The sequence below is a fragment of the Symphalangus syndactylus genome, chromosome 20 (genome assembly GCF_028878055.3).
Source record: "Symphalangus syndactylus isolate Jambi chromosome 20, NHGRI_mSymSyn1-v2.1_pri, whole genome shotgun sequence".
NCBI classification, from domain to species: Eukaryota; Metazoa; Chordata; class Mammalia; order Primates; family Hylobatidae; genus Symphalangus; species Symphalangus syndactylus.
Genome location: NC_072442.2, coordinates 17,543,371 through 17,565,923, shown reverse-complemented (window position 1 = coordinate 17,565,923; position 22,553 = coordinate 17,543,371). Strand labels below are relative to the sequence as shown.

The 22,553-nt window shown below is 36.4% G+C and overlaps 1 protein-coding gene across 10 annotated transcripts in view; it reads right to left on the bottom strand.

Annotated features, from left to right (window-relative positions):
* The window catches only part of BCAS3 (BCAS3 microtubule associated cell migration factor), a 727,466-nt gene that overhangs the window by 348,188 nt on the left and 356,725 nt on the right, over nt 1-22,553 (bottom strand). For 6 of the 10 annotated variants that reach the window (XM_055257584.2, XM_055257588.2, XM_055257586.2 and 3 more), the window contains 3 exons: nt 10,371-10,495; nt 7,149-7,314; nt 3,708-3,808 (listed from right to left, as the gene is read on the bottom strand). In XM_055257584.2, coding sequence (XP_055113559.1) covers nt 3,708-3,808; nt 7,149-7,314; nt 10,371-10,495 — 392 coding nt within the window. Of the gene's footprint in view, nt 1-3,707; nt 3,809-7,148; nt 7,315-10,370; nt 10,496-18,238; nt 18,284-22,553 lie in introns of all 10 variants that reach the window. The other 4 variants (XM_055257582.2, XM_055257583.2, XM_055257589.2 and 1 more) reach the window with 1 other exon arrangement.

Genomic DNA, 22,553 nt, shown 5'->3' with positions numbered 1-22,553 from the left:
AACTGTGACTTTAAGTGAAATGAAGTATTAAAAAAAAATTTTACCATTGACTGATATAAACAAGAGTTAAGTTCTTATGGCATATATATATATATATATATATATATATATATATTTTTTTTTTTTTTTTTTTTTTTTTGAGATGGAGTCACGCTCTGTCACCCAGGCTGGAGTGCAGTGGAGCAATCTCGGCTCACTGTGAGCTCCACCTCCTGGGCTCATGCCATTCTCCTACCTCAGCCTCCCAAGTCGCTGGGACTACAGGCACCCGCCACCACGCCCGGCTAATTTTTTTTTTTTTTTTTAGTAGAGACGGTGTTTCACCGTGTTAGCCAGGATGGTCTCGATCTCCTGAACTCGTGATCCGCCAGCCTCGGCCTCCCAAAGTTCTGGGATTACAGGTGTGAGCCACTGCGCCCCCGCCTCTTAAGGCATATTTTTTTTCTGGTCAAAAACATCAGTAAACTTCTGAATGAAGACCCCAAATGCTTTAATACTAAACATCAAAATAAATGTGAGCTATATATACATTTAAGAAAGATTAATGAAAACAAGTAATAAAATTTACTCATTTTCTAGTGAATCACTGAGTAGTGGAGCTTGAAGTGCTGGTGAGTTAAATCAAGGAATAAATGTTTGCAAAGTGAAAATTTTAATGAGCACCTCCTACAACCACGAAGTTAAAACACAGATAATAACCAAAATGCTGGTCTTGCTGAGCACTTTCATATAGCATCATTTATTGTTGTACATTTGTGTGATTTACCATATATTTTAAGAATTTTTATTTTACAATAATTTGTATTCACTCATTCAGAGTTGTGGGCGGACAGAGCCTATATCCTGGCAGCTCAGGGTACAAGGCAGGATCCAACCCTAGACAGGACACCATTCGATTGCAGGGCACTCTTGCACACACAGGCCCATATTTACTCAGCCTGGGACACAATGTAGCCATGCCAATTAACCTAACATGCATACCTTTGGTATCAGGGACAAAACCTGTGTACCCATTGAAAACCCACGCAGACATGGGGAGAACGTGAAAACTCCACACAGGCAATGGCCCCAGGCAGGGAGTGATTATTTTTTCTCATCAGCCTTATAAAGAATTGATGTTAAACAAAATGACATCATTCAAGGACCTGCTGTATTCCATATTAGAAACCACAGAATCATTAGTAACTACTTAGTTTCAAATTGTCTGTCTTTTTTGAGACAGAGTTTCAGTTTGTCGCCCAGGCTGGAGTGCAGTGACACCATCTCGGCTCACTCCAACCTTCACCTCCCAGGTTCAAGCAATTCTCATGCCTCAGCCTCCTGAGTAGATGGGACTACAGGTGCACGCCACCACACCTGGGTGATTTTTTGTGTGTGTTTTAGTAGAGACGGGGTTTCACCATGTTGCCGAGGCTGGTCTCAACCTCCTGGTCTCAACCTCCTGAGCTCAGACGATCTGCCTGCCTCGGCCTCCCAAAGTGCTAGGATTACAGGCGTGAGCCACTGTGCCCAGCCTCTAATTCCTTTCTATGCCAACTCTTAAACATCTCACATCTATGCCAACTCTTAAACATCTGTCCTGTCTTCTCTGTAATACAGCATTAATTTAAGGTCTCATCTTGCTCTAGGATCACCTAGCCTCCACTCCCTTCCTCTGAATTTCCTGATGCAGTGCTGCCAGAGTGAACTTTCTTTCTTTTTTTTTTTTGGTGAGATGGAGTCTTGCTCTGTCGCCCAGGCTGGAGTGCAATGGCGCGATCTTGGCTCACTGCAACCTCCGTCTCCCAGGTTCAAGTCATTCTCCTGCCTCAGCCTCCCAGGTAGCTGGGATTACAGGCATGCACCCCCACGCCCGACTAATTTTTTTGTATTTTTAGTAGAGATGGGGTTTCACCATGATGGCCAGGCTGGTCTTGAACTCCTGACCTCAAGTGATCCTCCTGCTTCAGCCTCTCAAAGTGCTGGGATTACAGATGTGAGCCACCGCACCCAGCCCAGAATGATCTTTCTAAAATACAATTTTGATGGTGTCATTCCTATGCTTGAAAACATGTAATGGCTTACTACTGCCAACAGTAGTGGTTCTTAAATTAGGCACCCGGGGATTTTTGTTGTTCTGAGCATTAGACAAAGGTGTTTAGGGCAGCTAAAATCAAGCAGAGTGTAATGTCAATAAGGTCAATCACTGGAACAAAAAACAATTAACAGATAGATATAGCTATATCTTTTCCCCTATATGTTTTGTAAATATTTCAGACTTGTATGTCTATTAAATAGACTTAATAGGTATCAAAATAACACCACAAAACACAATATTAACTCTGAAAGAGTCAACTATGCTTAATTCAACAATTAGTTAGTTTTGCTCCTTGAGAGGTAATGGAAAATGTACTCATGATTCTTATTTCATATCATATTCATGTCATGTATTTTTCCAGTTCATACGATAGTTAAATATATGCTTAAAAAATCTAGAAACTAACAACTTCTATATGCACTGCTTCTTGAATCAATCTGAAAACCACTTACATATCACCCGTCTGTGATGCTGTAGGCAACACAAGTCACTGCTCTCACAGTTCAATTTATAACCCTCCACTGATACACCTACCCCACTTTATTTTACTTTTTTATTAAATGTCTGTCTCCTGAATCAGGGAATTCATTGAGGAGAGAAGCAATATACTAATCTCCTTTAAATCAGAACTGCCTCACACATAGTAGGCACTCAATAAAAATGCCCTAGAAAAAGCAGAGAGTTCAACAATAATATGAGAGAGCAAGACTGCCAACTATTGATTACAGGTATGGAGTTTCATAACTTGACAGCAAACTCTATAAAATATTTCTGTTTCCAGTATAATATATAACACATTATAAAGATAAAATAAAACCATTCGACAACTATTTTAATTCATGCTTTCTAATATACCGGGCAAGATAATGTGTTAAATACAACAAAGTTTAATTAAAAACATGTCAATGTTGATTTTTAAGAATTTTCTTTAAAACATGCACTACTCAGAGCCATCAAATTAAATTAAGGATTCTGTCTATATCTACAAAAATGAATTATAATTGTAAATAATTTTTAATTCTATAAACACAAACTGGATAATAAATACTAAATTGCCTTTAAATGCCTCCCATATAAAAAGGCTGTATCTGGGTCAATGAACTAGGTTCAGTCTCTACAAATGCTCATGCTTAAACATATAAGTAAACAAACAAATAAACAAATATAGTTGAAATCTTTACCTCATTATTGCAAGTAAAATTCTACCAAAAGAAAAGCCTGCTGGCAGTTTTCATAGTTGCACTTTTAACTGTGCTAAGTTTTTGGGTTTTTTTTTTTTCCACATTAGAAACAGATTCCAAGGTTTATGAAACTTTTTTATTATATCCTAGTATTTTCAGGTAGTTGTTTTTATGTTTGTTTGAATTTTTGAGCCCTCCAGATATTCCCTATCAACTTAACTTTTATTACAGGAATATATTTCATAGGTAAAGAATATAAGCAGTCAGAGACATAATGTACACTAAGGCTTACAGTTTATATTCGTATTAAATATCTTATTTGCCTCAGACTGATTCTTTAAGGCCTATGGCCTATGGCCAGTGGTAATGTTTGCTTTCAAAGCTAGCATTTTAAGATGAAATCTGAATAGACCATACGAAAGGAAAAAAAAAAAATCTGAACTACTTACGGCCAGCAAGCAGGAACTGATAATACTGTACTGCATCTGCAGCGAGGAGCAGAGGGTGGTTTGCATTAAATGGTGGCTGCAATTCATTCCATTGAGGGGTTCTAAGGAAATAGGAGAAGAATATTAATATTTAAGCTTAATAGATGGGATGTAAATCACCATGACTGTCATCACTGATGAACAGTGACTTAAACTCACACTGTTTTTGTGATCATTAAAATGAACTTGTAATCATTAAAATGAATGTGCTGAAACCTGAAACACAAGGCCATCTGCTTAGAAAAAATAAAAAGGTGGCAGTCTTTCATACAAATAACATGCAGTCAATATAAGCTTAACAGCAGAAGACCCTCCAACAGAATAGGCAAGACATTCAGAAGATGAAACAGGTGTAAAATTCAAATGTTACAACTAACTAGTTCTAATTTAAGTAATTCCTGATCTCTCTATTCTTAAAATATGTGTATATTTTAAAATAAAATGAAGTAGGTAAAAATGGTTAATAAAACACAGCTGTGTAAATGGATGACCTATTATAGATCAAATTAGCATCTGAGCTCTAAAATAAGTTACAATTTCAACAATGATAGTGTAGTAATTTTAATTAGATCTGCCCACTCCTAAATAAGCTTGATAAATCAGATATTGATCAGATCAATCCAGCATAGTAAAGTAGTAGTAAAGAATGCTGGAGCCTCCAAAAATCAATACAAGAATATTTTAAACTGTCAAAAGGACAGGGATCGTTTTCATATCCATTTTTATCTGTTTCCTTCCATACATGTCAGGAGCAATTTTTTCTCTCCTGGACAATGAACTATATTAAAGAGGTTTTATTCCAGGTTTTTTTTTCCTTTTGGTTATAGCTTATAAAGATTCTAATCATTATGCATGTTTGAGATGGACTCTGATTCTTAATAAACATTCCTACAAGGCTTAACCACGCTATCTTGGAGAATTACTTTCAGAGAAACCTTCGAATCTATCTATATTAGTTTCTATTGCCCTTAATGGCTATCTCAATGTTACTCTCTATTTTCAGTGAGCATGAGATTGCAAATAGAGGAAGCATAAGTCCAAGAAAATTTAACACAGAAGTGCAAGGGGGAAATAAGTTCAAAAAGAAGTATTCTCCAAGGTACATACAGAAGACAATTAAAAAAATATTTCATGGGCCAGGCGTGGTGGCTCACGCCTGTAATCCCAGCACTTTTGGAGGCTGAGGTGGGTGGATCACGAGGTCAGGAGATCGAGACCATCCTGACTAACACAGTGAAACCCCGTCTCTAGTAAAAATACAAAAAATTAGCTGGCATGGTCGTGGGCGCCTGTAGTCCCAGCTACTCGGGAGGCTGAGGCAGGAGAATGGCGTGAACCTGGGAGGTGGAGCTTACAGTGAGCCAAGATCACACCACTGCACTCCAGCCTGGGCGACAGAGAGAGACTCTGCCTCAAAACAAACAAAAAAAATGTTCACACAAAAATCTGTGGGCCGGGCGCGGTGGCTCACGCCTGTAATCCCAGCACTTTGGGAGGTCGAGGTGGGCAGATCACGAGGTCAGGGGATCGAGACCATCCTGGCTAACACGGTGAAACCCCATCTCTACTAAAAATACCAAAAAAAAAAAATTAGCCAGGCATGGTGGCGGGCGCCTGTAGTCCCAGCTACTTGGGAGGCTGAGGCAGGAGAATGGCGTGAACCCAGGAGGCAGAGCTTGCAGTGACCCGAGATTGCGCCACTGCACTCCAGCCTGGGTGACACAGCAAGACTCCGTCTCAAAAAAAAAAAAAAAAAAAAAAAAGGCCGGGCGTGGTGGCTTACGCCTGTAATCCCAGCACTTTGGGAGGCCAAGGCGGGCGGATCACGAGGTCAGGAGATCGAGACCATCCTGGCTAACACGGTGAAACCTCATCTCTACTAAAAAAATACAAAAAATTAGCCGGGCGCGGTGGCGGGCGCCTGTAGTCCCAGCTACTTGGGAGGCTGAGGCAGGAAAATGGCGTGAACCCGGGAGGAGGAGCTTGCAGTGAGCCAAGATAGCGCCACTGCACTCCGGCCTGGGCAAAAGAGCGAGATTCTGTCTCAAAAAAAAAAAAAAAATCTGTACATGAATGTTCACAGCAACATTATTTAATAACAGCTTAAAAAGTAGAAATATCCATCAACTAATAAATGGATAAACAAAATGCAGTATAACCATATAATGGAGTATTATGTAGCCATAAAAAGGAGTGAAGTTCTGACACATGCTACAACATGGATAGATCTTGAAAATATGCTAAGTGAAAGAAGCCAGACACAAAAGGTCCCATATTGTATGATTCCACTTACATGAAATGATCAGAGTAGCAAAATCCATAGAGAAAGAAAGTAAACTGGCTGCTGCCTAGGTCTGAAGGGTTGGAAAAAAATAAGGAGTGACTGCTAATGAGTATGAGGTTTCTTTTTAGGGTGATGAGAACTGATTGCAGTGATAACTGCACAACTTCGTGAAAAGTCACTTTTAATGGGTTAATTTTATTGTATATAAATTATGTCAAATGAAAAAGTAAGGAAAGGCCAGGTGCTCATGCCTATAATCCCAGCACTTTGGGAGGCCAAGGCAAGTAGATCACCCGAGGTCAAGAGTATGAGACCAACCTCGCCAACATGGTGAAACCCTATCTCTACTAAAAATTAGCCAGATGGGATGGCAGGCGCCTGTGGTCCCAGCTACTCAGGAGGCTGAGGCAGGAGAATTGCTTGAACACGGGAGGTGGAGGCTGCAGTGAGCTGAGATCATGCCACTGCCCTCCAGCCTGGGCAACAGAGCGAGACTCTGTCTCCAAAAAAAAAAAAAAAAAAAAAAAAGTAATGAAGCATTGTTTGTTTTGCTAGGTGAAAGTGAGATTAAAAAAATTACATACTATATGATTCCATTTATATAAAATTTTAGAAACTGGGCCAGCGTGGTTGCTCATGCCTGTAATTCCAGCACTTTGGGAGGCTGAGGCGGGCAGATCACAAGGTCAGGAGATTGAGACCATCCTGGCCAACATGGTGAAACCCCGTCTCTACTAAAAATACAAAAAAATTAGCTGGGTGTGGTGGCATGTGCCTGTAGTCCCAGCTACTCAGGAGGCTGAGGCAGGAGAATCACTTGAGCTGAGATTGCGCCACTGCACTCCAGCCTGGGTGACAGAGCGAGACTCCATCTCAAAAAAAAAAAAAAAAAAAATTCTAGAAACTGTAAACTGACCTGTAGAGACAAAGAGGGGTGAAAGAAGGAGAGATTACAAAGGGTCACAAAGAAACATTTGGGAGTGATGAATATGTTTCCCATGTTAATTGTGGTGATGATTTCGTAGCTGTATGCATGTCAAAACTTATCAAATTATACACTTTTAATCTTCTATACCTTTATGAAGCTGTTAAAAAGAAAAAAAGAAAGGAGGTACTACCTAACCAGAGTCCAGCTGGCTCGAGGCGATGTCATCATTTCCAGTGGCGTGTCATCACTAATCTTGGGGGCAGTGCTGAGGGGTCGTGGCTCCATCATGTGCTCCACTAAGGTGCCATAGCAACTGATAATGTACAGGGACTCAACTACAACTTGTTTGGACTGATCTACAAACAGAGAAACAGAACCTGATGTGACATGATGGCATAAAAGAAGCACAGAATAGTTTTTACAAGTTAATGATCTTATCAGTCTGCTCCTGAGGCTGCTCAGAGAAAATGAAAAGACAGGATTTTTTTTTCTTTTTTCCTTTTTTTTTTTTGAGATGGAGTTTTGCTCTTGTTGCCCACGCTGCCGCCTCCCCGGTTCAGGCGGTTCTCCTGCCTCAGCCTCCCGAGTAGCTGGGATTACAGGCTCCCATCACCACGCCTGGCTAATTTTTGTATTTTTAGTAGAGACGGAGTTTCGCCGTATTGGTTAGGCTGGTCTCGAACTCCTGATCTTAGGTGATCTGTGCACCTCAGCCTCTCAAAGTGCTGGGATTACAGGCGTGTGCCACTATGCTCAGACAACAGGAATTTTTTCATATGGTGCTTGTTCCTTGCCTAAAGGTTGCCTCGTATAAGTACATGCTAATGAATATGAAAATGTCTATGATATCAGAGTATTTTCAATCTTAAGCAACTTATTTCAAGAATGATACTACTATGCCCCAAATCCTAATATAGTAAAATGCTTTATGGACTTTTGTACTTGTCTACAATGTAATTTGTCCCACATTATGAAAAAATGAATGATATCAGGAAATGGACTAACTGAAAACGAATAATATATGGACTAGGATTTAGTTACCCTGCATGTACCAAATGACTCGCATGAAAGGTTAGTTGTATGCCTAAATCAGCCTAATGTCTCATCTATTTTTTTTTCTCACAAGACTTAAATTTAGAACTTAAGTTTGTGGATCAAAACAAACAAAAAACATTTGATGTGTCAATGTAGGTTCATCAGTCCAAACACACATACCACTCTGGCGGGGGATACTGATAATAAGAGGCTTTGCATGTGTGGAGACAGAAGGTATATATGGAAAAATCTCTGGACCTTCTGCTCATTTGGCTGTGAACCTAAAGCTCCTTTCGAAAATAAAGTCTATTCAACACACATACACCCCAGATCCTCTTCTTTCTCTCCATGGGATCACTGGCACCGTGGTAAATGAAGATCAGCCATACTTTGAGAAGTTAGGTGCTGAATATGGATCTAATCAACTGACTTCATAAGGAATACACATGTACTCACTAGCAAAACAGGTTTAGTCCTCTCTCTCGGGTTTTACAGTAAACCTAGGAGCATATAAAATCACTCATGAATGCTGGGTGGGTCATCTTATCTCTGTGTCAGGCGAATCAATTACAGCTGATTTGAGAAAATAGCTAATGATCAGCCAGCGGGACATAAAGGAGTAGCAAGTTAAAAAGGTAATTAGAACAGAAGGGAGAAGCATTTGAAATCGAGCTTCTCAGAGGGTTTTAACTAGTAACAAAAAGTCCTTTTGATAGCATCATTAAACCTAAGGAGGTAACAAAAAAAATAAAGATGGGATAAGGAAATGGAAGGCTTGCATACTTAACAGTATCCTCTCCCACTTAGGTAAGGAACCTGCTGCGCCTGAGATCCCATTACCAAGGAAAGGGTCACTGAAAGGGCTCATGTCTGACTGCCAGTGTTAGCATAAAGGAGAGCCATTTTGCCAAGAACAATACAGCCTGTGGAACTCACCAGAGAAGTGCCCCAGTAACAACCCAGTTTGTGACCTACTTTAGTAATACTAAAATATTAAGGGGAAAATTATAACATTCAAAATTATATACTTGGTTTATGAATGTAGGCATTCTAAACAGAAGCAATAAGGATTCACATGCTATAAAACATTAATCCTATAAACATTTTAGGTATTGACCCTGGTGATCAAAGCAGGGATTAGAAAGATAATAACTACAGTAGTCCCTCCTTAGGTGCGAGCTCAGTTACCCATGGTCAACTGCGGTCCAAAAATATTAAATGGAAAATTCCAGAAATAAACAATTCATAAGCTTCAAATGGCAGACTGAATAGCGTGGTAAAATCTCTCGTTGTCCCATCTGTCCTGCCTGGGACATGAATCATCCTTTGTCCAGCATATCCACGCTGTATACGCTACCAGCCCATTAGTCCCACTGTACTTGTCTCAGTTATTAGACTGAAATGCATTGTACCATATAGGGCTCCGTACCATCGAGGTTTCAGCCATCCACTGGAGGTCGTGGATGTATCCTCCACAGATAAGGAGAGACTACTGTATATTAAATCAAAGGAGCAACGGTAACCACAAAAGCTGAGCCTTATTTCTCAGTGGCAGGCTGTTTCCTCTTTTTTTTTTTTTTTTTTTTGAGACGGAGTCTTGCTCTGTCGCCTGGCTGGAGTGCAGTGGTGTGATCTTGGCTCACTGCAACCTCCGCCTCCCGAGTTCAAGCGATTCTCCTGCCTCAGCCTCCCAAGTAGCTGGGATTACAAGCGTGCACCACCACGCCCAGCTAATTTTTGTATTTTTAGTAGATGGGGTTTCACCATGTTGGCCAGGATGGTCTCGATCTCCCGACCTCGTGATCTGCCCGCCTCTGCCTCCTAAAGTGCTGGGATTACAGGAGTAAGCCACTGCGACTGGCCTTAATTGTGTTTTTAAAACATCGCAGAGTTGATTTTTTTTATGTGAAGATTTTTAGCATTAGAAAATCTGGTTTCAAACTCTGATTCCATTGCCTAACTAACCAGTGCTTTTAGCTAAGATATTTAAACTTGCTGGTCTCAAGTTCTTCATTTCTAAAACAGGGACAATGACACTTTTCCTCTCTGTACTTCACAGACCAGGGGTGAAACTAGCTTGTAAAAATGTAAAAGGTATAAAATGGGTATAGAATTGACAGCACCGAGATCACCTGTAGATTGTCACCAACAAAACAAAACAAAATCACTCAGTGGGCAATTCATTAACGTTCATACTGAGAGGATATTTTTTCTTCTTGACTAGGCTTGAGTAGTTGAGAAGTGACATGCTAATTACATTTAAAAAATTGGTTTCCAGACTACTGGGTACAAGATTATTCTAGGGGAACTGCTAACAATTTTCCTTAAGAAGCAAAAATTACAAATAGAGCATTCATTTTTCAGTCAAAATACATACCTTTTTCTCTTTTCAGACCTGCATTATTTGCAAACCATGACCTGGATGTTCCGAAGATAGCAGCCACACAAAATTCTCCGCCCATCGATTTGCTGGGTGAAATTTGTGGAGGAGGTTTAACTTTGCTTAAAAAATAAAATAACAGTAAAAAACAATTATCATGATGAAATGACACTCCTTTAGGTAATGACAGTTTTTCTTTTAAATTCCACCCCTATTCAAATCCTCCAATATGAACATGCATTTTGCCTTAAGTAATAAATGGTGATGTGAGACTATGTTCTGGAGTAAAAGTAGAATTATTTCAAAGTTCCAGAGTTTTGTAAAGAGAGCAACATTTATAAGACCAATAAAAATCTACTCCTTTTTGAAGTATGTGCTGGCAACATCCAAGTCACTTCTTTTCAGATGAGTAACATTTCCCTAGAAATTTCAAAGTGAAGCAATAGTACCAGCATGAACATCTCACAATAATAAAATGGTTTATCACTTCATTTCTATATACATTAGGCTGATGCAAAAGTAATTGTGGTTTTTGCCACTGCCTTTAATGGCAAAAACCGCAATTACTTTTGCACCAATCTATAAGATGTGGGATTAACAGTACAAATGAATTTAGACAGTATGGATGAAAATGAGGTGATATAGAATGAAGCCTTGAAAATGCTCTCTCGGCCACAATGCTATGGAGAGTTAGATGGTGCAAGGGAAGAACAGTTAATCATCTAATGCAATTACATTCACCGATCTTCCTGTTGTCTCTTTTTCTTCTTGGATTTGTGAAAATGATGTGTCTATTTTTGTTCAGTGAAAAAGACCAAGGTGGAGTTACATATCAATAGCCTCTCAAACCTAAATCTTTTCTGTTGCTCATATGTCTGAGGACACATTTAGTAACTGCCATTACTTCCTGTCACTGCCATTCAAAAGAAGATCTCCTCTGTTTCCCACAAATAAGTTTTCATGCTCAGCTTCTAATATCGACCTCACATCTTTTCAATCCCGTATTTCTGTTCTCTTTTGGTTTATCAAGGGCTTCCCAAAGCAATTTTGCCAACCACCTTTGATAAATTATTTTCTCTAATTCGTAAACCAGTAGCCTCATCGTGCACTGGTCAAGATCACAGCCCAGGTAGGAAACAATAAAAACTAGAGCTCTGATGTTCCCCTCTGCTAGTCAGCCTCCAATGTCAAACATTAGTTCTACCTTATTTTGCTCAATTTTTGTTTTCATCCTTTACTAAAGTATGGTGGGATGGAAACAGATAGTTTTGGAGTCAGGAAGAAACATGTAGTTGAATCCCAGTGCTGGCACCTCTGAGCTGTGTGACTTTTGGTTAAGTTATTTAACCTCTCAGAGCTCAGACTACTAATATGTAAAATAGAAATAGTAATGCCTACTTCATAGGATTATTTTAATGATTATATTGTCTCAAAGCACTGTCCCCAGCTCATAGTAACACCTGAGGACTTCTTAGGAGTGCAAGCAAATACTCATAGGCCCCATCCCAGACCTACTAAATCAGAAACTCTGGGAATGGAGCCCAACAATCCGTGTTTTGAAACAAACCCTCCAGATGATTCTGATGCATGCTCAACTCTGAGAACCACTACATTAGACAAAGCAGGTAAAGTTCCCAGGGCAGTACTTTCCCATATCACAGTACTCAGCAAATAGTAACTCTTCTATATGGCCCTCAGCCCCAACCTAATCTCCAAAAAATTCAGACTTCGCTTTGGTAATCTGTTTTCCAGTTCCTATGACATTTTAAATAGTCTCTCAGACATCTTATTTCCTGAGGCTTGTTTAAACATCTTCCTCTAAGGATGGCTAAGTCTGGATCAGAGGCAACTATGATTGGTCCCTTTGGTCTCCCCACTTTGAACAAAATCCATGGTAATGCATATTACTATATATGAAAGAAACCTCTTCTGCCATTAACATTTCTTAAAACACTTCTCATTATTCCTGCAACAAAAAACATCCATGCCTAAAATGTCAACCAGTCACAGTGAGACTTCCAGTGACAGGGAATAAAGACATCGCTTTTAAATAAAAAGTTTCTGTGGGAAGCCGAATCTGGCTCTATAAACTGTTTCACCTCTTCATACTTGCATCTGTCACAACTGCAGTAACATACCTCCAGAAAGGAAGACTCTCCTCTGCCCTATACCCGAACAAATATGCACCTTCCCATGATATCTGGGTCACTGGCATCAGAATTGTTCTTTCTGGTTATGATGCTCTCTGTTGCATTACCTGAGAATATAAGGCTTCTTTCAAAGCTTTTATTTCCATCACTAAACTACTATCATTGAACTGACAAATTCCTCTAGCTGGTATCTTTGAGGTACCACTGGTCATTTTTAATCCTCAGGAGTTTTGGGAAGATGGGGGCTGGGAGAATGGGAAAGGGAAAAGTATTGTAGAATTTTTTGAAAGCAGTTTGCAATTGTGCGACTATGTGCTTTTACTAGAATCACCATCAGAGAACAAAGCTACTACAATGTACCAACAAGCTTCATTGGGACAAACTCAAAGCTCTTTGCAAATTACTAGATGTCATTGTTGTTGTTTTTAAATCATGTGGTAAGTAACAAGTGAGCATGCCTCTTCTTAAGAGAAAATATGGTCCCTCTGAAGTATGCATCCTAAACAGACTTAAAAATAGTTGCTGGCAGGCCAGATGGCAAACTTTCTAACATGGTAATAAAAAGTAGAAAAATGAGAGGACATCAATTTAGTTTTTTGACATACAAAAAATATTTTTTGTATGTTTACTAGTTTACAGTCTAATCAGCTCATGTCAAAAGCTAAAATCTCTTATACATCTATAAGTTACATACAATTCTGTTTTGGAACACACAAGTAAAAAGCATCAATAGAGTGTTATTTTTACACAAGTTCAGTGTCTCCTACAGAGAATACGTATTTTATGGTAAAACTATGCTTAACTTCAATAAAGAATTATCATTTTTATTCTTATATTTCATAATTTCTTTTTTCCTCTGATAGGGCCTTAAATTCCATTAGTAAGAGTCTGTGTTTATTAAGGAGTCAAAAGAGTTTTCACCCTGAAAATAACTTGCTATCTGCTACATAACATAGTGTTGCGTGTTGGGTATGAAGCATATTGGGTAAACACATTCATATCAAGTTATTTCTATCATCAATCTATAATCTGGAATGATTGTGGTATTTTAGCAAAATAAAAACATAAAAACATGTGTGTGTCTTTAAGCTTTGCAGAGGAATAAAAAGGAGAAATAATCTAATAATAAGAATGTTATGAATAAAATATCTTCTATGGGATACACTCAAAGTTAGAAATTTTAACTTGGGTTCAATCTGCCCTTCATCCTAAGTTTTTAAAAGTCCAAGAAAGCTTGGCAGAAGTAGAAGGGCTTTTCTAGCAATATGCCAGTATGAACTTTTCCACAATGACCTAGAATACTTCTATCACAAAATAACCTTTTGTTGACAGAAAGACAAAACATTGAAAAATGATACATATGTGAATGGATTAGAAAAGTGCTAGCTTTGTATATTATGTAAATTTACAGATTGCTGACCCAATCCTCATAGGGAAGCACTCCAATGCTAACCTTTTTTTTCTATCTTGTTCTCAACAAAAGAGGTCTTTAAAAAATCTCATTATAGGACATTTGCAAGTTTAGAAAGAATTTCTCTGGGTGTTTGGATGCCTTCCCTCATTTATTTAATCATTTATTAAGTTAATAATACAACGATAGAAAAATATTTAAATTTATATTGATGCCCAAAAGTTTAACTGTATTGATTATGTGGACTCGTCCATTTTTTTAAAAATGGTTATACATGAGAACAAGACATACGCTTGATGGACTCCTTTCTACTGATAATTCCTGTTCCTTTACTACCCTTAGTTTTTCACACATAACCCCATGTTCAATAATTTTTTAAAAATTTGACTTAACTTTTGAGCAAAAAATAAAAGAAAAAATGGAATAAATTCAACTTTCAGCATCTCAAAAAATGACAATCATAAAACGTCATATTTACTAAGCCTCATACGAATCAATGTAATCAAAAGAAAAACAAACACACAAGCAAACAAAAAAACCGAATAACCAAATTAACAAATAAGATGCTAAATTAAAAATCAGGAGTTTAACTCTTTGTCATTTCTTCTGAGGAAACACTTAACTGTCTAACCATAGAAGAAGAATCATTTTCACTGCAAGCAGAGGAAGTTGTAGGGATATTAACATTACTATGACTTCAAAAATATTTGCAAAGGCTACTGAAGTTCCCCATTTTTCTTCCCTTGGCCTTTATTATGTAATCCAGCCAGGTCAACATATTGAATTTCTCTGGCCTATTTTTTTCTCCACACTCAACTGCAAAGAGAAAAAAAAAAAGTACAAAATTCTAACGATATCTGCTTAAAAATTAAAGGACAACAATCTCCATCTGAACAGGACAGATGTTAAGTATCTGTGGTCAGCATGATAAGCAGCAATGTGCTCCAGTGCCTTCTGTGGAAGGACACAAGCACGGAAGGAGCTAACATGAGACAGAAGCACCGTTTCTTTTCATTTTTAAAACATAAAAAAATAGTCAATATTTGAGTTTAAACGTAAGACCCAATATTGACCTAAGTATTACAAGTGGTATAACAGCTTTCTGTAAAAGAAGAAAAAATATTCTTTGTATTCTTTTAGAAGTTTTCCCTCATTCTCAATCTTAGTTTCTAAAATAAGACCTAAGTGGGAAAACTGGAAGCATTTTATTTCAAATAACTAAAGATATTAATAATCTAAAATTATTCTATTCTGTCATAAATTTTTCTTAAGGGTCTAACAGATTTGTGTAAATGTGGCAGGTGAGAATAAATTCTCCTCTCCATATAAATAGTACCTTTCAAAAAATGAAATCATAAAATTTTAAAATATTTAAGAGAACAAGATTAGTTTACATGAACTGTTTATAGCTCGATCAAAACTCTTAGAAAACGCTAATTAAAACTTTATAATTTAATATGCAAATTTTAATTCTTTAAAATTTACCCTTATATAATATGAAAACATTTTATGAAGAAGAAATATACTCATATGGACTACCCATTGTCTACCTGTCATGTATGTTTTTTGATACGCAATTCAAAAATAACAGTAGCTTAAATACAATACTACATGCAAATTCAGAGCTTGATACATTCCTATTTATTTGTAATACTGAAAGCAAAATTCAGATTCAAAAATTCACACTGGAATTATTTATCTTAAATTCCTACGTTTAAAAAAGTATGTTATATGTGTAATTCTTTTGTATTATTTTATATAGTCATCCAAACTCAAATATCCTAAATGAACCCAAACGACACATAATACCAGGGAAGTCCAAAGTGACTAAAACGTTGAAGATGCATAGTTTACTTTCCAACAGGCTTATTTTGTTACCAAAGGGAACGACTGTATTTTATAATGACTCATCTGAAAGTAAATGAATGTAAAGGACTAAACCTGTTTAATGGAGAATAAAGAACTAGCAGAAATTGTGATATACCAAAAGCAAATTCTTAGCTAAGCGTTAACATTGCAACTTGAAACTAATAAAAAGTTTGTAGAAAATTTACATTTCATTTAAAAATTTCATTTTTCATCCAAAATACATATATTACCCTATAACTGGATATACTAAAAACATATTTATTTAGCATATAATGTTTTATTTCAGAACAGTAAATAAAAACATTCTCAGGTTGAATGCTAAATAACATGGAAAAATAGCAAAAATTATTAAAACAAAGGAGCTCTTATAAACAACATGGAAGAAGTTGTCAAATTTATATTCATTTGCTGCCTTAATTTGAGGTTTCATTAAGATCTTAATGGAAAAAACATGCACCACTGGGAAAGTAACATTTTAAAGGAGGACCTTTTAGTCTAGCATAAGTGACTAAAAACGAGTTTCTTGTGAGCTAACGATGGCATCAAACAAACCACAAAGCAGTCTTCAAAAAGACAGGCAATGATTTAAAAGTCTACTATATTTCATATATCCCTTTCTTTAATCTGGCTCTTTTAATCTTGTTTCAACCTCAAATCATTTCTGGTTGACAAGTGCTTTTGCTTAAATGTGAGGAGCACATAAGCTGTTGGAGGAATGAACTTTACTTACTTAACATACAACAGTTGTGATTCCATCTTTTACTTCTATGCAAAACTTCAATCTTTATTAACATACTAAAACTCTTTGCTTTGTACTTAGAAGAAGAATTTATCCTAAAATGGAATTTAATTCTAAGTTTACTCTACAAAGAAATTTTGTCATGTGTTGAATGTGGCATTTAAAATTCACTGATCACTGGAAGGCTCATAAGTAAGATCTGTGTATCTTATTTGTTTTTAGAAGAGATCTGGTTAACAAAATGAATAAAGATCGACTTTCATGAGATTTATATTCATGTATATCCTGAATTTGTTTAGAATAGTTTTGCAAACTGTGTCTAATTTTCAAGGAGGAAAATTTTATGTTGATTTGTTTTATGTCACCTATTATTAAGTGATAACAAAATTTTCAGATCTTCCTATGGCATATAAACATTGAAATAAGTTTGTGTCAAATAATAATTAACCTTAAAGAACTATTTAAGCTTCTTTCTGTCCAAGAGAAAAAAACGTTGGAATGTTTTTTTCTAGTGTAATAGAACTGTATGAACAATCCCCAGTTAGCAGTTATGAGAACTACACATATGTGCAGAACTCTTTTCAGTATTCTGACTAAATTAATAAAATTAATATAGCTTACATTTCTCAAAACTTCGCACTGGTTAACATACCCTTAAAAGTGAAAAACATAATCTAATTTAAATAAGCTTCTTTTGAAACATGGTATTTTTCCCTGAAACAGGAAAAGAAACAATGGTAGTAGCTAACATTTACTGCACATTTACTATGTGCCAGGCACTGTTATATACTAACACATACTGAGATATGTATCAGCTTATTTAATACTCATAAGTGAGTCCATTACGTAGGTACATTTAATACATAAGGAAATAAGAAATAGAAAGGTTTTAGGAAATTCCCCCCAGTCATATAGCTAGTAAGTGTGTGAATTGGGATCTAAGACCCAGGCAGTCTGACTCTTAACCATTAAACATTTTATACAATTCTTAGCACATTCTACTTCCCATCTTTACATGAAAGTATTAAATATATTCTAATTCTTTTCTATGACCTTCCTAAGACTGACAAAGCTGTATTCTATGCACTGATATGAAAGAATTGACTAAATAATTAAGCTATGATGAGTATGTGCTAATAATTCAAAATAATAAATTATTTAGGAGGTCTTACGTAAAATATATATTTTGTCATTATGTAGCTCCTTAAATACCTAAACTATTCAAAAACAGAACTTTTGTCTCTTTAGGACCAAATAAAATGCAACAAAAACTTTATAAGGCGCTTTTGGTATACCTTAAATATATTTATATTTCAAAATAAACCATGTCCTCAATCAAATGCTATGCATGATATGTAGGGAACTTCTAACACCATAATACTCAAAGCTTTAAACTTGGGTGTTAGCCTTGTCTCGTAATATTTACGTGCATTATGAGAGAATTCGTCTATTTAAAAAAAATTCATCTGTGTTTTTTTTTTTGTTTTTTACTTTTTAAGTATGAATGAAGTGAAACCAAGAAAACCACTTTTCTAAAGCTTAAATATCAACATTCATGTTCCATCTACAAATTATTCAGTAACTTGGTGCATCTATCTGTGATCAGGCCATGCAACTGGAAACAAAACTACAAAACAAATTACTTTTTGAGAGTACAGCAAATGAATGAGGCATGCGGGACTGAACTGGAACTCACCATGGAGCTTTTATGGAAAAACACCCCGCTCCAAAGAGATAAGGCCTTCATGGAAAAGGGGGAAAAATGCACAAAAAATTAGAGAAAAACTCATTTAACATTAGCAAATACATGTATATCATACTGTTATAGAGTATGGATAAAAATAACTAAAAAATTAGTAATCATTTACAATTCTGCTGTACATACTGTCTGATATAACCAATAAACAGAATGATGTGTAGTAACAAGGCCCTTAATTTTCAGAGTTAGGGATTCAAAATTTTCTATTTCTCCCCCTTTTCTGGAGCACCCCTGTAGTATTTCTAAGTTAAAATAAAATAAAATTCACTGCTGAAGCCCTTTAAAACAAGGTATAAGTTAAATGGAATAACCAGATAGAGAAGAGTGAGATCAATAGCAACCAATGTGTAGCTGTGTGACACAAAATGGTTAAAATTAGCTAACGATGACTGGATAAAAAATTTGATATGAATTGTCTGCTTTTCACTGGTTCCAGTCTCAGAACCACAGAAAGAGGCACGTATTTTTCAAGCTGCTTATTTGTCGTAAGTTGAATTGTATATTGTTGGTCAAAGGAAAAAACACTAAGTACAACTAGTATAATTTTTCTCTATTTTTGGCCATAATCCAGGAAATTAGGATGTCTCCTAATAGTGGTGCTTACACCTCTTAAGGTTAGCTTCCTTTAACCTGGTCTGCGCTAGATTAGGTTAGTACACAGTAAACTAAAGCTACAATCACTTGTTTTAAATACAACTGGGATACAAAGTAAGACTTCAATGCTATACATATTTCTTCTCAAAATTCTGTTCCCAGTATTTAAGATATGCCATGCACATCTGCACGTAAAGAAAACTGAGTGATTTAATGATATCCAAACCAAATGGTACTGTAACATCTGACATTTGGAAGTCATAATAAATGGAGGAGAAAAGCGCATTGGTAAAACGTGGGTATTTCCTTCTTCAAAATTGGTTCTAGGATTAAAAAATAAAAATCCTGCTGATTAGCCTTAATTTTTTTCCCAGTAAACTGAGTATATTTGACCACAAAGCAAAACTTGAGAGAAATGCTTTCACAACAGTGAGTACAATTTTGAGGCTTGAAGCGCATTACATACAAAGAAAGGAACAGAGACACATAAGAGATAACTAGAAGTGAGGTAGAAGGAAAAATGGGATAGATAAAAAATAAAACAAAACTTTAGAGATGATGCCAATGCCAAGCAAGGATAGCTCTCTCTCAGATAGAATAAGAACACACCCAGTGATACGATGTCAGCATCCACATTTAAAATAGTAGATTTTAAACTTTTTTTACTGTGAACCCATAGAAATACATTTTAAGGTGTAAGCTGGTATGTGCATGAGTACACACAAACAAGACAGAAACAATAATTTAATGAATGTGTTATTTGTAATAAATGTTACTATTTTATTTCAATGTTTTATAAACATTAATGTTGGGATTATGTTACAATGCAGATAAATGCATATTCTAACACTGTGCGTCTGGCTGGGATCTGAGATTCTGTATTTCCAATAAGCTCCTAGGTAACAGCAATGCTGCTGGTCCACAGAGCCAGTGGCAGAATTGCATTTTATTCTATTCTACTTCATTAAAGAAAAAAAAAATATTGGCCATAATCTCCTTATATGATTTCATGACTAATTACCTCAAAACCAAAATGTTACTAGAGCTCAGCTTGCAGTTTGACAAACACAGATTTAAATAACTAAAACTACTTGAGACTACAATCTCTCAACTGAATAGTGAGCCCGTTCTGAAATGATAGGAAAAGGAATGGTTCACGCCATTTCTATATGCCTACAAATACCTCTAAAACGAAGAGGTTTTCGTTGTCACACAGTATACAACTTCTCTTAATTTCACCTAATTAGGCAAGACACCTGAACTAACCAAACTGTCCAAATGATTCTGACAGAAGTGACTGTAATCTGGAATGTCCAGGCTTACATTGCTCTTTAGTTTATATTGTACCTGCTCAGGGCAGTCTCCCATCTCATCCAGAACATCAGCATATTGATTCATTATAAAGAATTTAGAAGTTTAACTTAGTCCTTATTACTTAAAAGGTTTTTCCATTGACTGCAAAAACCAAACAAGCAAAAATGAAACAAAAACTTCAAGTGTCTAAAAATGCAAAAGACCATCTGATATTCCCTACCTGTACAGCCAGTAAATACCTTTCTTCCAGGTTTAGGTTTCCTTTTATGTAAAAAGGAAACATACGTTAGCCAAAGAAAAATACAGAAACTTAAAAAAAAAAAAAAAAAAAAAACTCGAGATTTTCCTTTCCGGGCAGTAACATGTTGCCAAAAGGAGGTTTCTCCAACTACTTCCTTGTCCCATGATCCTAAAATGCACCATAAAACTCAGACACTGTAGTTTACAGGCCTGTACTAAATAAATAACATCACTGTTAAGTTTGAAGACAGTAAGGTTCACTATTCACAATTTGACCCACTTGTGTTAGTTTAAAGTTATCCTAATTCAATCAAACTGGGATTCACTGGCTAACAGAACTCAAGGAGAAAGGGGACTGGAGAAACAAGGTTAGAACCTGGTTTAGCATGTACATTTGGCATGTATAAAATCTATACTCATGTGCCTCTGGCCTAGTCCTACAAGCTAGACCTCTGCCATATACATGTAAAAGAAGATCCACGAACTCCAAAGAATTATAGTGACTGATGTAATTACTGTCTTTGTATGGATAGTGTCAGCTGTTCTTTTGAAATGTGCCTGCTTCATCTTTCCTCAGTAGCAAAGGAATGAAAATATAAAGTCACAAAGTACAAATCCATGATCCAGCTGTCTTCACCTATGACTTCCCACTCCCCTCCCAAAAGTTCACAGCTATAGTTTTGTATTAAAGTGAGATGAGAGTGGAAAGAAAAAGAGATGATGTGAGTGGGAGTGTATACTGAATGAAATATTCTCTGTATTAACACAGGCAACCCAAATTACTATATTCAAACCTGAATAATCGGTGTTTTCCAATCACCATTAAATTTTAGCAGGCTTAACAATCCTGCCATATAAAACCTACTCAATTTGTCATAATTATATCCTTTTTGAGCTGAATTCTGATTTTTAAATCTCAGGAAAATCTGGTCAAGAGACTAAAAATCCAGAAATATTACAGACTTATATATAGGCCACCGTGAAATGACCTGGCCATGAGTTCTCAAAAGGTTCCTTCAAGAGACTCCCAGAAGCTTTAGGAAAGAATTATGTTTTATAATATACCATAACACTATGTAAGAGTCATTCAACTGATTCATTTTGTTGAATGCCACATGGTACCACAAAGTCTTCAATCTTACTAGCTGAAAACAAGGCAAATATGAAGAATTTTTTTAATATGAGAAAAAAGCAAAACTAGATTTGATTTGAAATCCTCCAATCCTCTATAATCTGACTCTAGTGCTAAAAGGTATTAGTAACAATTCTGTTCAATCATCTCCAGAGTTAAAGAAGTACCTGGCATCTAAGAGACAAATTTTATAAACATACTCTATAAACCTTATTTTTCAATTAATCATGTCCTAAGACAATTCAGGCACTGCCACAGAACAGACATCAGAATGAGCCCATATAAATATTAAATGTAATAAACAGAGATGAAGCAGAGAAAAAGCTATACATTATGTGTCAAATATTGAAGCAGAGCCATATTTCTCTAAAAATAAATTCTAGGGATGCTAATGACTTCTAAATTCTGTGTGCCCTCTGTTAAAATAACAACTGAAGTGAACTTGCATTTCCCACATGCATATCAGTAAATTATTCCTAATATCATTTTTAAGTTATACTTTGAATTTTTCATTAATTTTAATTGCTCCCTACCAAAGAGACCTATGGTATTATTGGTAGTCAACTATTGATCTGTAGGGGAAACTGAAGCTAAAACAGACAAATGTCTAATTTGAGATACACATGATACCCAATTTTAAGTGATAAATTCAAGATTTAGAAGATTTTCATTAGCAGGCTGGGCATGGTGGCTCATGGCTATAATTCCAGCACTTTGGGAGGCTAAAGCAGGACTGATTGAGGGTAGGAGTTCAAGACTAGCCTGGGCAATACAGCAAGACCTCATCTCTTCACAACATTTTAAAAATTAGCCGGGTGTGGTGATATAGGCCTGTAGTGCCAGCTACTCAGGAGGTTGAAGTGGGACGGTCACTTGAGCCCAGGAGTTTGAAGATACAGTGAACTACGATCACACTACTGCACTTGAGCCTGGGTGACTTTTCGTTAGGAAAAAAAATTGATAATGTCAAAA